This window comes from Myxocyprinus asiaticus, chromosome 37 (assembly GCF_019703515.2).
Source record: "Myxocyprinus asiaticus isolate MX2 ecotype Aquarium Trade chromosome 37, UBuf_Myxa_2, whole genome shotgun sequence".
NCBI lineage: Eukaryota > Metazoa > Chordata > Actinopteri > Cypriniformes > Catostomidae > Myxocyprinus > Myxocyprinus asiaticus.
The window spans coordinates 40,834,251-40,850,718 of NC_059380.1; the positions used below are offsets into that span (position 1 = coordinate 40,834,251).

General features: G+C 36.7%; 2 protein-coding genes across 3 annotated transcripts in view; one reads left to right on the plus strand and one right to left on the minus strand.

Annotated features, from left to right (window-relative positions):
* Positions 1-3,782, plus strand: part of ero1b (endoplasmic reticulum oxidoreductase 1 beta) — a 42,394-nt gene extending 38,612 nt beyond the window's left edge. For both annotated transcript variants that reach the window (XM_051675190.1, XM_051675191.1), the window contains exon 16: positions 1,269-3,782. In XM_051675190.1, the coding sequence (XP_051531150.1) occupies positions 1,269-1,329 (61 nt within the window). In that variant the 3' untranslated portion in view covers positions 1,330-3,782. The remainder of the gene's footprint in view (positions 1-1,268) is intronic.
* Positions 3,718-16,380, minus strand: gpr137bb (G protein-coupled receptor 137Bb). The gene is made up of 9 exons (XM_051675193.1): positions 16,288-16,380; positions 14,194-14,305; positions 11,102-11,647; positions 9,622-9,671; positions 8,238-8,460; positions 7,674-7,823; positions 7,259-7,387; positions 7,042-7,163; positions 3,718-6,787 (listed from the first exon to the last, which is right to left on the minus strand). Exons 3-9 carry the CDS (start codon positions 11,486-11,488, stop codon positions 6,679-6,681), a joined length of 1,170 nt encoding a protein of 389 aa, XP_051531153.1. The 5' UTR covers positions 11,489-11,647; positions 14,194-14,305; positions 16,288-16,380; the 3' UTR covers positions 3,718-6,678.
* Positions 16,381-16,468: the final 88 nt, after the last annotated feature.

A 16,468-nucleotide genomic window follows, 5' to 3' on the forward strand; every position in this document is an offset into this window, starting at 1 on the left:
ATTTGGAGATAATGGGTCTCACTGTGGTTCTTTTGAGTCCCAGAGCCTTTGAAATAGCTTTGTAACCCTTTCCAGACTGATTTCAATCCCCTTTTTCCGCATAATTTCTGGAATTTCTTTCGACCTTGGCATAGTGTGCTACTGGGTGAGACCTTTTAGCCAACATCATGCTGCTGAAAAAGTTCTATTTAGGTGTTGATTTGATTGAACAGGACTGGCAGTAATCGGGCCTGGGTGTGTCTCGACCAGCTGAACCCCATTATGAATGCAGTATCTTAGATTTGGGGATTTAGTAACTAAGGGGCAAATACTTTTCACACAGGTATTGGATTACTTTTTTGCTTCAATAAATAACATTATTATTTAAAAACTGTATTTTGTGTTTACTCAGATTGCCTTTGTTTTATGTTAGATTTTGTTTGAATTTTTGAAACAATTTCGGATGAGATACACCGATCAGCAACATCATTAAAACTACCTGCCTAATATTGTGTAGGTCCCCCTCATGCCGCCAAAATAGCGCCAACCCGCATCTCAGAATAGCATTCAGAGATGATATTATTCTCACCACAATTGTACAGAGCGGTTATCTGAGTTACCGTAGACTTTGTCAGTTCAAACCAGTCTGGCCATTCTCTGTTGACCTCTCTCATCAACAAGGTGTTTCCATCCACAGAACTGCCGCTCACTGGATGTTTTTTGTTTTTGGCACCATTCTGAGTAAATTCTAGAGACTGTTGTGTGTGAAAATCCCAGGAGATCAGCAGTTACAGAAATACTCAAACCAGCCCATCTGGCACCAACAATCATCCATGCGATTATCTAATCAGCCAATCATGTGGCAGCAGTGCAGTGTATAAAATCATTCAGATACGGGTCAGGAGCTTCAGTTAACGTTCACATCAACCATCAGAATGGGGAAAAATGTGATCTCAGTGATTTGGACCGTGGCATGATTGTGGTTAATTTTATCTATATACAGTTGATTGGATGGTGAAAAGAGGCCTCTATATGAAGAAAAATAAGAGGGATTTGTGACATCAACCAAGGAGTTATTATATTTTGATTAAAGATTACAAAGACAAACGTTCTTTTCTTGGCAATAACATGCACTGAAGAATCGTGCACAGTAAGACCAGAAACACGTTAGGACAGTCAATTGTAATTTTGTATGTTTCTTTGCTGCAATTAAATCTCTTTTATTACACTCACCAAAATCATGCAAATGATGATCTCACTACAGTCTCTCTCTCTCTCTCTCCCTCCAGACTTTCCACCAGTATAAAAGAGTTGCACAACTTCCGGACTCTTCTGAAGGATCATAGGTAACACACATCCAGGTGGCACCAGCCCAGTGGACTCTGCAATAGTCTTATCTGCCCCAGAATAAGACCTCTCTCAGGGACTGCGGGACAGAAGTCTGCTGGACCCTTTTACTCTAGATCACATCTAAAACACTTCTGCTCAGCTTTCATGCTTCAAGAGACTCAAAATCACTCAAAACGGCGTGCAAGATCTGAAAACTTCTCACGTTGACTTCAGACATGCAGGCTGTTAATGCATCTCTGTGTGTGCAAACAGATTTCAGACTTCTCGTTTTTCTCGATCATCTCTGACAAACTGGACCGTTCTCTTCTACGGTTCACAAATTGGTGGTGTTTTTCCTTCGTTCGCTTGTGTTGGTATATATTTTTTTTTTTTTGGCCGGTCTTTGCGTCCAGGTTGGTTTCTGCCAAGTACAACTGTAATTTAATAATTTTTTTTCTTTCAAAACGGTTAGTGAATGCATTTTTTGTGTGTCCCTCAAATCATTTATGATAGATTTTAGATGCAGGAGCCGCATGCGTGTCTGATGTTATCCATAATGACATTTTTGCTGTTTACAGGACCATAGAACTTATTTAAAGCGTTAGCTCACACAAAAATGAAAATTCTGTCATCATTTACTCACCCTCATGTTGACTTTTACAATTTTCTGGAGAAAATTGGCAGAATATTATAGACAAAAAAAGCACCCTAAATGTATCATTTAAGAAGTCCATACGACTCGTGCGCTGAATTCCAAGCCTTCTAAAGTCATACGATGGTGAACTGACCAAAATGTTTTTATTTAAATGAGTTATTATTCACAAATCTCACTCCTGTTCTTGCGTTTAACGTGACTGATCACAATGTGGCAAGTTTGAATCAGCAGAAGTGTGAATGAGATTTGAGAGCTTTGGCGGAGGGGACGATTATCAGTTAATAACAACTTAAATTTGTGTCTGTTTTCATTCTTTTTAAACATAAAAATCATTTTGCATTTCACCAAAGAACGTCATACAGGTTTGGAACGATATCTGGATGAGTAAAAGATGAATTTTCATATTGGAGTGAACTATCCCTTTATTTGTATAAACTTGAGAGAAGAAAATTTTGCTTTTGATTGTTACAAGTTTAAGCATCACTTTACAAGCAATAATATTCCTCCATTTAGTCCAGAATCATTAAACGTGGCTTAAGAGAGAAATCCATAAGCAAAACCAATAGAAACAGAATTGCAAAAGTCTTTAAAGTTCTTGACTATTATATTTATAGCACAGCTTCTTTAAGAATTCTTAAAATATCACTTGAAAGGCGTCACATCTTAAAAAGGCAGCTCGCTTTTTCCAGTTTTGTAAGTTCTGACATTTGCAAATGTTCCTTCAAGACATTTCTATTAATAACTTAAAACGACGCATGTTCTTAATCACCTGAAGACGCCATGTGCACGTGTGTGCTGTCTAATCAGAGTTATATAAAGTTGCGAGGGTTCGAGATCGCTGTGCTCTTCACAAACACACTGTCGAAACAAACGCCTGTTTGATTAAATACTGAAGTGTGAAGTGATTTGAACCAAAGCCGCTTTGTTCTGCTCGATTGTCCTGACGTCTCCTGGAATTTTCATTTTTACTTCTGTAAAGAGTGAGTTTTGCTGTTCTTTTCTTTAATTTTAGGTCTACCTTTGTAGGCGAATAATTCCGGAGGAGTAATTACATTTAGCGATAATCGCATAATGTCAGGCTGAAGTTAAGATGAAGAGCAGCTGTGTGAGTGTGTGTGTGTGTGTGTGTGTGTGTGTGTGTGTGTGTGTGTGTGTGTGTGTTGGACTAAGCAGTGCATGCTTTCGACAACACCATAACATTCTTGTCTGCCTTTAATATTTTCAAAAATACTGTAAATATTGCTCATGTGTGCCTCCCTTGATTATGATTGTAAGATTTCTGTCTCCTTTAACAGTTTCTGGCCTAATTTCTTGCATTTAGTTCATTCAAAACTGTTCAAAAAGTTACAAATGAAGAAAGTGTCAGCCTATGATTGGATCAGATATTTGATATTATCGCATCGTTGGGAGAATAAGCAGGCCTGGTGGAATCTGTGAACTTCTCACATTTTCTCTGCTGGTTTTCTGCGTAATTTGGTGAAATGGATTAAACAGGTTAAAATACTTTATACACCGCTGAGAGTACTTCACTCTTATTAGTAGCTGAACACAAATCAAATTAGCTCAAAAGTTGTATTAAACGAATATAAATGTGTGAAATGACGGGCGTTCCGATTCTGCGGGCACTGATTCCGTGTCGGTCTGCTGATAATTGTAAATTTTTTTTTTTTTATAAATCTTCCCTTCACATTCAAGATTCTCTGCCTTTATAATGGTCAGAACATTTCAAACAAGATAAAGAAAGATAAAGATGCTTCTGTATTGTGTGTTTGTCAAGATTATTTATTTAACAGAAATAAATAAATTTATCTGGTTGTCACTTACAGCATTTTTGTCTTTTTGTTTTCAGTGTTTCAACATGTATACTAGTCTATGTAAACACCAAATCATTTACACAGTGTTCAAACCAGGTTAAAGCGCCAACGCGATAGCAAAAGCTAGCATGTAAATCTGAGTTTTTGAGAACTAGCCAATTTTGTCACTCGCTTGGTTTCTGTGGCATTGCATTGGGCAACCCCGCCGTCCAACACCCCTCTCCACATAACTGCATATTAAACATTAACCTCTTCAACTTCAAATCATTTTTTGGCTGCAGCTGCAATTTTTCACACCAAAACTTAAAAGCTCACCTTCCTCACATAAAGTGGACTAACTGCAAAATAATTGGTCTCATTTTACAGAAAGTCCCCCAAATATAAAAAAACAAGATAACCATTATTCATAAATAATACTGTGTTTACATTCTTAAGATGAACATAATTTTAAAAAGTCTTTTTTTATTTATTTTTTTAGCATAATCATATAATTCTGGTTCTGTTTGCTCTATCTCCATGCATAAGTCTTATTTCATTCCACTAAATGGCAGCAAGTACTAGGAAAAATTATTTGTCCTCTATCACCTTACATCACAATATGCAGATCTGAGACATAACATTGGATTATTTACTCAAGCAAGGCCACAGACAAGTGATCAATAGCTAATTTTAAAGAAAACAACCTAAGGTAAAAGTTGATATAGAGTTTGTTGCTATTTGGGCTTACCGAAGCGGTGATAATTGCAGACATGAGACGAGACAACAAAATATACTGCATATTCACATTCCTGAGAATGAGAGCTTTCATTTGATATGTCTATTTTTATTTTATTTTTTTAATCCCCTTTTCTCCCAATTTGGAATGTCCAATTCCCACTACTTAGTAGGTCCTCGTGGTGGCGCGGTTACTCACCTCAATCTGGGTGGCTTCTGAGGCCGTCAATCCGCGCATCTTATCACGTGACTCGTTGTGCATGACACTGCGGAGACTCACAGCATGTGGAGACTCATGCTACTCTCCGCGATCCACGCACAACTTACCACACGCCCCATTGAGAGCGAGAACCACTAATCACGACCACGAGGAGGTTACCCCATGTGACTCTACCCTCCCTAGCAACCGGGCCAATTTGGTTGCTCAGGAGACCTGGCTGGAGTCACTCAGCACACCCTGGATTCAAACTCGCAACTCCAGGGGTGATAGTCAGCGTCAGTACTCACTGAGATACCCAGTCCCTGACATGTCTATTTAAGTGCAATATGAAACACTTTTATATTCATATTTATATTTCTACATCATTACCAAAAGAGATAACACTTTACAATAAGGTTCCATTTGTTAACATGAAACAACAATGAAGAATTCTTTTACAGCATCTGTTAATCTTAATGTTCATTTAAACATATACCAATACATTGTTTAAATCAAAAGTTGTATTTGTTAACATTAGTTAATGCACTATGAACTAACATGAACTTACAATCAACAATTGTATTTTTATTAACTAACATTAACTAAGATTAATAAATGCTGTAAGAAATGTATTGTTAATGATACCTAATGCATTAACTAATGTTAACGAATGGAAATGTATTGTAAAGTGTGACGCCAAAAGATGCCGCTCATTTGTGAAACGGAGGTTTTCAAGTTTTATCTTGTTATTGGTATTCTGTGAAAAGTTCCGACTCTAATCTTTCAAATGGTACCACACATGAGTGACTTGTGCATCCAGGGACTTTTATTTTGTAATCATAAACTTATTATGCACTCCTGGTCCTGCCCATGGACCCGGTACCCGGTCAGCAGAGTTGAAGAGGTTAAATATGTTCTAATTGGTTATTTAGTCACTTTTCACAGCATCCTCGCTTTCACTGAAGACTAATAAGTTAATAAGCGCTGGAAACGTCTCGCCTGTTTGGAACACTGACATTTGTGTATTTATAATGTGATCAAACATCCTTTCACACAATCACTGAAATAAACATTAAATGCATTTATAATATACAATATTTTAAGACATCGGTGTAAACTTTTACGTGTGCTTTACTTCAGTAGACAAACTACTTCTTTTGAACAAATTTTTTTTTTTTTTTTTTTTAAGATACATAATGACAAAGCAAGTAACATCAATACATAACGTCAAAACGATATACATTTAATTGAATAATTCCTGATTAAATTAAATACTTAATTCTGATGTATGAAAATACACGCACATATATTATTATCATCATTAAGGTTTAGAAGTGCACTCTGGAGACATGGTCTATGTTCAGAATTGCGTACTAGCATTTCTACATACTGTACTCCAGTAATTTCATTTTCTGTATATATATAAACCTGGATTGCCCACTACAAATGTTCATAATGTGAAGATTACTGCAAGAGCACACTGTGTGGTATACTGCATGCCACAATGCAATGTGCCCAATTTAAATCTTCAGTTTTCAGTGTGACGAATGAACTGATTTTTTGAAAATCTTTTTTACTCATTATTTGACTGCCAAGAGTGTAATTAAGAATGCAAAATAACCCAAGATGATAACTAGATGCCACTCAAACACGTAAGGTCATGTGAAAACAATATAGCATACTACTGTTTTTTTGTTTTTGTTTAAACAGTATGCCACATACAGTATACACTGAGAAGTTGCAGTATGTTAATATTCACCTCTGAACACAGCCATGGTCCTCTTCTGTTGGATCACATGGTTTAGAGCTGCGGTTACCATGACGATTGCACATTGCTCTATGAGACACATACACTTGCAGTGCACGGTCTCATTGACATGTTTAACGGATCCGCTTGTGCGTGTATATGCAGATGTAGTTGGCCGTTTAAAGTGCGGTGCAATTGATATTTACTCATAGCTGTACAACTACATGAATAAGTTGTGACATTAACGGTGTAGTCCCGCTGTTGCCGTGGTCGACCGTTGATCATCTCCTCCCAAATGAACCAGGAAACTGCTGCTCCGGCTCCCCCAATCATAGCAGTCTGTAGACAAACTACAGAGAGAGAAGTGTAGGCTATAGTCAAAGATGGTCTGCTTTAAGATCCACCTTAAATAGAGCATCCCTTACAAAAATGTACCTTATTAACCACAGTTTCCACATAAATGTAGTTATACTGGCTCGACAGAGCCAATATATTTTTGTTGGTTACATTTTTGTAAGGATGATTTCAGCCTTCTCAGATACCTCAAATATGTAATATCAGATGTTTTCGTGTGTGTGCCAACTGTCTGGACAGTGAGTTTTACCTTGTTGAGGTGGTCTGGGTGTGAGAAGCCCAGGCTAAATCGTCATCACTGTCGTAACGTCTGGGGTTGTCAAAGAAATATGGTCTATTTGTGAAAACATGGCTGGGAATCGCAGAACCGCTCTAGAATGAACCAGAACATTTTTATTAGTTAATGAGCAATGAAATAAGGTGAGAAACAAATCACACACACACACATCAGATGAGTCTCAGCTCACCCTGTCCTGAGCAGGTTTGCGCACTCGGAAAAAGAAGACCACCAAAGATGTGGGCAGCAGCTCCCACACGAACAGAATCACACCGAACACAACATAACCGGCATCGCCAAGACTAGACCTCAGGTCCGCCTGCAAAACCACAGACATCGCCCGTTTTATTTCTGACATGTTCTGTGATGCTATACACTGCATCTAAAACAGCATTTGTCTTATTCTTTTATAATTACGTATGCAGCGCTTATGAGCTGATGTCAATTGAAAGACTACATGTAATGTGTCAACTTATTAAAATTAATTTGTCACCAACTAGTGAAGGTAAAAAGTGTTTAAAAATGGTCAAAATGTAACCTAAAACGTTCCTGGACACATTATGCATTAACTACCCCTATAGATAAAGATAAAGCACCTTGCATACCTGATCGGACACGTTGTACCAGTCGTAATCAAACGAATTAATGGTCTCAATATCTGTGAGAGCCAGGACCACTAAATTATAACACGCCCGTGATGCGTACAGTAATATCACCACGAGACCAATCAGGGTCACCTGACACACAGATGTGCCCTGCATTCAGAAATAGAAAAGATCCAACAATAAACATCCATGGCTTTAGGAATAGTTAAACTAAAAATGAATATTCTGTCATAATTTACTCTGCAACCTCAGGTCGTTCCATATGTTACATGGACTAATGATCCATTTATGGTGTTTTTTTAGGCTCTTTTGGAGCTTGACAGCCCCTGGTCATTGTGGTACAATACAATGGAAAAGAAAAGCGTGAACTTCCTGCTAAACATCTCCTGTTGTGTTCTACAACAGAAACTCATATAAGTTTGAGTAAAAGAACAGGATTTACATTTTTGGTTCTACTACTCCTTTCATTCTGAAGTCTAACATTAAAAATGGTGCAGTTGCATCTTGTATTGCCTGTAATCTGGGATTAATACTGAATTTAAACTCTCAGATCGGTTTTGTTACCTTGGACTCCAGGTAGATGCTGGCCAGAGACATCTTGGCCACCTTGTAGAGGCAGACGGACAGAGAGACGGCGCATAGAACGAAGAGAGAGTCGTTGATGGTGACGCGCACCAGGACGATGGTCTTCACCTGTGTGCCGCTCATCTTTACCAGCAGAGCACATGTCAGATTGACCAGGAGAAACAGCAGACTCACACCAACAAACAGCAGATACAGAGGAAACCTGCCAACAGACAGAGAGGAAGAGACGAGGAATGATGAGTTTAAAAGAGGAAGGAAGAAGGTGAGGAAGGTGGGAATGAAGAAAGGGAGAATTGAAAAAGGGGGAAAGAAGGAAGAAATGAAGAATGAAAGGACGATAAAAGAAAAAGTTGAAGGAGCAAAGAAAAGGAAAGAAGGGAAGAAGAATTGAAGAAGAAATGAATGAAAAAGAAGAATAAAAAGAAGGGGGAAATGAAGGAGAGAGAAAGTAGAAAGCTGGGAAGAAAGGAAAGAAGAAAGGATGTTAAAAGGAAAAAAGAAGGTGAATGAACAAAGAAAGAAAGGAATGAAAGAATACAGGAAGAATTGAAGGGGAAAGGAAGAAGAGGAAGGAATGATGAAAATGTTAAGAAGGGGGAAATAAAGGAAGACAGGAAAGAAACAACTATGAAAGAACAAAGGAAGAATTGAAGAAGGGGAAAAGGAAGGAAGACAGGAAGAAGGAAAAGAAGGAAGATAGAAAGGAAAAATGAGGCAAAGGAAAAAAGAAAGGAAGAATTAAAAAGGGGGAAATGAAGGAAATGGAGAAAGTATGAAGACAGGAAGGAAGAAAGGGATAACTGTAGAAGGGGGGTAGGAAAACTGGAAGGAGGAAAAGAAGGAAGAAAGAAAATGAGGAATTGAAGATGGGGGAAAGAAAGGAAGACTGGAAGAAGGAAAGGAAAAAAGGAGGCAAAAGGAGGAAAGAAAAAAACGAATGAAAAAGAGGAAGGAGTGATGGAAGAAAGAATGGAAATAGGAATTAAATAAGGGGAAAGGAAGGAAGAAGAGAAATAGAAAGATATGAAGGAGTGAAGGAAGGAATACCACAAGGAAATAAAGGAAGAATCAAAGAAGGGGAAAATGAAGACAAAGACAAACTAAGTGAAGGAGGAAAGAAAAAAATTAAAGAAGAAAGGAAGAAGATATAGAAGACAGAAAGGTTGATGGAAAGGATGGAAGAAAAAAAGAGGAAAGCAAGGTAGCAGAAAAGACGAGAACGAAGAATTAAAGGGGAAAGGAAGAGAGAAAGGATAGAAATTTGAAGGGGGGAAGAAAAAAGAAGAGAGAAGGAAGACAGGAAGGAGGAAAAGAAGGAAGAAAGACAGAAAGGAAGGATGATGTTTCTCCTTTCAGAACTCACTTATATTTAAGGAGGTGAGGAGAATACTTTGATTTGGCCTTGAAGAAAACCTGCCAAAATCAACAACAGGATTCATTAGTCACAGACTCCTCTCAACTTTATTCCAGATCATTCAATTCCAAACCAGAAATGTTATATTAAACCCACAGCTTTAAACATCAGCGATGGAGAACCGGCCGCAGACATCACCTCCTGAGCGGTTTAACTGCACCGGATTCACACCGGATTCAATGTGCCGTAACAGACAGGACAGTCACGCAGATGTGTGAAACGGCAGCACGGGGGTCTGAATGAACACGTCACACACCAGATTCCCATTAACCAGGTAAACCTCCACAACTAACCACTGGGGGATCTTAGTGTGATATTATACGTCTGCTGGTATCGTCATAGCTATTTCAGCACACAGCTGACGTCATTAATATATAACACGCATTCAGTGTACAATGTAGGTCACATGTAACAGCATATGCACAGATCTTCAGTTACTGTATGTATCAGATGCTCCATCGCCTGTGCACATTGTCTGTAATGTTCATTTATGAAATCCTCACTTTCCTTATTTTTCTCTACATCTATCCAGTCAAAAAAAAAAAACAATGCTACAGGAATGTGTTCAGGATTACTTTTGGAGTTTCTATCATTATTTGCAACTAATCCTATAGGTTGCCAGTGTATAAGTATAACAACACAAAAATATTTTAAGCCCACTTGAATCAAAATGTGCTGATAGTTAACAGGAATATTCTATTATATATATATATAGTTTTAATTATGTATTTGATGAGTCTGTACAATAGTATTTTACAGTGATTTATTTTTACAGTTATGTGTTTATATAGTTTTATCATATTTTAAATTTTTGTTGCTTTTATGATCATTTTTAATTGTGCTACGATGTAACACCGCAAGATCCTACAATGTGTCATTGTATCAATTTTCCTTTGGGAACATTTAAGTATACTTCAGTTTGATTCGAATTGAGATTATAAGATCCTGGATAAATGGAAATCCCCCATTGTATAAAATTCTACGTATTTAATCAAATCAAATCAAATAAAATCTTGTTCTTAACAGTGTCTTGATACTGGACTGTTCAAGGCAATTGCACAGGAAGCTGTTGGAGTTTAAAAATCCTGGAAGATTTTTTATAAATTCCTTTTGCAGCAGGGGAATTTTATCCCACTGGGAATCATGATATTCCCACTGGAAACTGTATGTTCTGAAAGTTTTTGCTTTGGTTTTGTATTGTGATGCTTTGTGTTAGACAATTTCCATCCTTTAGGACTGGATCCAAATTCTGACATTCCGACCTATTGGGAACAATGTGTTCTAAAACGATTTACCTTGGGTTTTATTGTATTGGTATCCTATGAGAAAATGTCCATTAGGATCCCTTAGGATTAGTTCCAATTTCTGCTAGAATTCCATTTGGAATTCCGTACACATTCCTTTAGGAATTCTGACTGCGAGTACTCACCTGAGCGCAGTACAGATTCATGAGGCTGAGGGTGAAGAACTGCAGGCACACGGGGAAGCAGTAGAGCAGCCAGAAGGAGAACGGTCCGAGCGCGTTGGCCGTCACGCAGTCCCTGAAATAGAACGAGAAGAGGAGTGCGCGCAGTGCCGCCCACAGCAGACACAGGAACAGGAACACCGTCTGGTAGCTGAAGCGTTTGTGCCGGTAACGCAACACCAGCCACAGCTGAGCATAGATGAATGCGAAGAGGATGGAGTAGAAGACGGTGTAGGCGACTGTCAGGCCCAGTTTGACGTAGGGAGGGATCGCTGGACTCAGAGTCGGTGGAGAAAGGGAGGCATTCCCACCTGAGGAACCCTGCTGAATTGATCTGGAATGATGCTCCATTGAGGATGTTCTCCGTTTGACTCTCAGAAAGCTGTGATTTCACATCCACAATGATGCTGCTGTCTGGATCTCTGTCTTTACCTCTTCATGAAGCATCATGGATTTACCATCTGTCCTCGTGAGAGTCGTGAGGAAGAGAGAGGGAGAGAGGGAGCACGACTGCAGCGTGCAGAGAGAATGGAGCACATGATCAGGATATGAGGAATATGATTGGCTCTGTACTGTGAGGGGGGGGGGGGTATTAATTTGATTCAGCAGGTTTATCTGAAACATTTGCTATTGAAATGCATTATGCATTAAAGGTAAGTGACACATTCATGCCATCGTTTATTCATTTTGGAGTGGATCTCTACTGGAATTAAATCAAAATGAAGTACTATTTATTGTCTCCAAAGCAAAATTGATACGAGAAGGAAAAATATAATTTGCATAAAGAAAATGACACTTATTTTAGGACTATTTAGGAATTTATTCAGTGTGAAATTTCATGGCAATTAAAGGAATATTCCAGGTTCAATACAAGTTAAACTCAATCGACATCATTTGTGTCATAATGTTGATTAAAACATAAATTAATTTTGACTCGTCCCTCCTTTTCTTTAATAAAAGCACAAATGTGTGTTCCAGTGAGACACTTACAATGGAAGTCAATGGGGTCAATCTGTAAACATTAAAATACTCACTGTTTCAAAAGTATAGACACAAGACATAAACAATATGTGTGTTAACATGATTTTACTGTCATAAAATCACTTACTAACCGCATCTGTGTAATGTCCAATTTTACAACTTTGTTGCCATGACAACGTAAGGGCATATACCCTAAAACTGCTAGAAAAGATGTAAACAATTTTACAGCTCAAATAACACACAGGGTTGGGAGGGTTACTTTTGAAATGTATTCCACTACAGATTACAGAATACATGCTGTAAAATGTAATTTGTAACATATTCCGTTAGATTACTCAAGGTCAGTAATGTAATCTAAATACTTTGATTACTTCTTCAGCACTGGTAGATTTTTTCACTTGTTTTGACTATAAAAACTCTGTCAGTACAGTAAGACAAAATACACATGTTAAAAATACATTCTCTGAAAAACATAAATATCTTATGCAGTGTTGTTTCTAAAATAAGATAAATCAAACTGATCTTGTTTTAAGGATTTTCAGATATTTTTACAGGAAAACAATACAAAAATTATTATCAAGAATATGATTTTTGCCCTAATATCAAAGGTCTTACTAGAAAAAAAGAAATTATGATCTAACGTGAATTTTCTTGATAAAAAATATGATCGTGTCTGGTAACATGTGCATGTAAAATGGCTAGAAATAGCATTTTAGCTTAGCGTAAAGCTGACAATTTACACAAGATTAATTTCTATTTCTTCTGCTCCAAACTTACTTCAAACTTACTTCTCTGTCTGCTCGTATGAATGTAACACATCATAAGAAAGTGTTTCACCGCTGTTCAAATGCACTTTGGATCACATCATTTATATGTATAAATGTTTTCCATCTGAAAGGACTAAATATTAAATGAAACAAATGACAGTAAAATGCAAAGTAATCTCTCCAGTTATCTAAATACTTTTTGAATGTAACTATTCTAATTACCAATGATTTAAATTGTAACTGTAGTGGAATACAGTTACTTATATTTTGTATTTTAAATACGTAATCTCGTTACATGTATTCCGTTACTCCCCAACCCTGCTAATACACGAGTTTAACAGAAGAATTAATGTAAGTGCTTTTATAAAATTATAATCTTCACATTTCTGCCTTTAAACCCTCCAAAAATTGACCCCATTGACTTCTATTGTAAGTGTCTCACTGGAACACACATTTGTGCTTTTTTTAAAGAAAGGAGGGACGAGTCGACATTAATTTTTGTGGTAATCAACATTATGACACAAATGCTGCTGATTGAGCTTAACTTGTATTGAACCCGGAATATTCCTTTAAGCAGATTCTACAGCCAAAATTCTCATTACTGTAATGCAACAAGACCTTTTACATTTGAAGAGGGTTTTTTTGTTGTTGTTGTTGTTTTGGTTTTTTTTTGTGTGTGTTTTTTGGTCATTTCCCATTATTCTCAAAGATGATACTCATTACTCTCATTACTGTAATACTGTATCATAGTAAAAAAAAAATGCCATAATACAACGATTTTGTCATTAAAAGCAGCATAAACTGCAGAACAACAAATAATACTGTAATGTACAGTATAAATACCTCACTTATTAATATATAATTATTTTTGTTATTGCAATAATGAGAATTATGTTTTGTATTGCAGTAAAGAGAATCTGGGGTAGAAAATCTATGACAACAATCTCAACGATCCTACAATAGGACCTTTATGCAAAATGTAACTTCTTATATTTTTCTCTTGATTTTGGGCTGAGATATGACTTGGACATGGTCTTGATAGGTTTTATGAGATTTACCCATTTACCATTTTTCTCCTATCAAAAGATGCTGCAAAGTTATGTCATCCCATCCTGTGGAAGTGTAGTAATGTCACACATCACCACCAGTGGGAGACATTACAATACATCAAAACATGATCTTATTAAAAATTGTGCAAGCTGAGAGAAGAAAATGTTAGTGAGTGAAAGATGGAACAGCAGCCTTTTCTATTCAAAACCGTTTGAATTGTTATAAATCATTAATAAAATAATGTCAATGCCTGTTTACCGTGATATGTGTAGTGATATAATGGCAGTAAGTAGAACTGTTTTGGTGTGTTAAACCTCAACAAATGCTCTGTTGTCTCTCCTGATGATGAGTGTAAACCTGGACCACTGATCTGTGAACAGATCAATACATGTCTCAGTTAAGGAGAAAGGTTAGAGCTGGAATGCAGCTGAACATTAATTTGAAGTTATTTAAACATTTACGTACGTGACCAGAAGCTGTTGAACACATTTGTTAAACAGAGTAAGTGACTGTCACACTAAACAGGACTGAATTAATTAATATTTATTAATTCATTAACTAACTAACATTAATGAATTACCTTTACATTAACAGGGAAATGTACAGCAACTTACTGTATATAAGTGGAGCATTAAATAACCGGTGATGTTCATTAAACTCCAAATGCATTTAGAAATACTTTTTGAGCTACGAACAGATAATATCCTTGATAGCACACATACATCACCCAGACCTCTATTTAATGTGTGTGTTTACATCTAAAAGATGTATTTTTATGTTGTTTGCTCATCTGCAATATGTCTATAAGACGTTTCCTCTCGGATGTTAATAAGACATTCAGCAGATGTATATGATTTAGAATGCTTGTAAATCTGATATTTTTAAGATGAAACACTCTTAAATAGATCTCTGAGACGTACATGTGCTATTTGAGATCCTCAACAAGGACTCATTCAAACAGTAAAATGACCAGGCATGGAGGTTATAGCCTAACACTTGGGTTTGGTTAACTTGAAGTGAAATAATGGTGTAACTGTGGAAGGGGCACTGAAACAGGGTTTGTAATTTTGTAGATTAGTTAGATCATAATTTAAGGTTATATAGTGAATATTATTAGCGTATGTCACTAACGGTCCCCTCAGGGCAGGGGCGTTTCACATCTGGACAGAGGGAGGAAAATGAGTCTAACCAAACAGATGTATTTTAAACAACATTAATTTTTGTAGCACATTATAATACAGTTACATTTGTTAACCTTAGTAAATGCATTAGGTATCGTTCATTGAAAATTCCGGCTTCAATACAGTCACATTTGTGGCATAATGTTGATTACCACAAACATTTATTTGGACTCGTCCCTCCTTTTCTTTAAAAAAGCAAAAATCTGGGTTACAATGGAAGTCAATGGGGCAAATCCGTAAACGTTAAAATACTCACTGTTTCAATAGTATAAACACAAGACATAAACAATATGTGTGTTAACATGATTTTACTGTCATAAAATCACTTACTAACTGCATCTGTGGAAAGCTACAGACAATTTTACAACATTGCCATGATGAGGTAATGTCAACAAACCATAAAACGACTGTAAAAATTATGATTTAAACAACTTTACAGCTCAAATAATACACAATAATACAGAAAAATTAATGTAGTGCTTTTATAAAATTATAAGCTTCACATTTCTCCCTCCAAAAATTGGCCCCATTGACTTCCATTGTAAGTGTCTCACTGTAACTCCATTTGTGTTTATTAAAGAAAAGGAGGGACCAGTTGAAATTAATTTTCTGTGGTAATCAACATTATGACACAAATACTGTCGACTGAGATTAACTTGTGTTAAACCCGGAATATTCCTTTAATTACAATGAATAATATATGTTTTACAGTAGCTGATTTATTCATCTCTGTTAATGTTAGTTAACAAAAATACAATTGTTCATTGTTAGTTAATTCATAGAGTATTAACTAATGTTAACATATATAACTTTTTAATTAAATGTTGTTAAAGTATTTTTCATTGTTAGTTCATGTTAACTAAAGTTCTTAACTAATATCAACAAATGTAACCTTATTTTAATGTGTTACACAAATTTTTGTATGGAGTTTTTACCGTGCAAATAAGTAGCTAGTAATGTTTTGTGACGTATTTAACTATAATTCTGCGATAAATAAGGACAGTATTTATGTTCTGTCGGTGTATCGTATGGTATCGATCGCGCGGTTACCTCTTCAGCTGAACGGGACTGCTGTTCACGAGAGCAGTTATACAACTTAATGGAAAACGCTGTTAAATCTTATGTAAAATATAGACATTTGATATGTGTACATTTAAAGGCACCCACCAACCTTTTTGTCGGATGTATCGTCCGATATTCATCGTAACCGAAAACGCTCCAACGGCATAGTTACCTGCTCAGGAACTCTTGCCAGGTGAAAACAAGTCCTAATATTTGTAATATAGAATTAAAACACTTCAGTCTACTTTTTAAGACACCCCCCAACCTTTTGTTTTCTTGCCCTTGGGGGG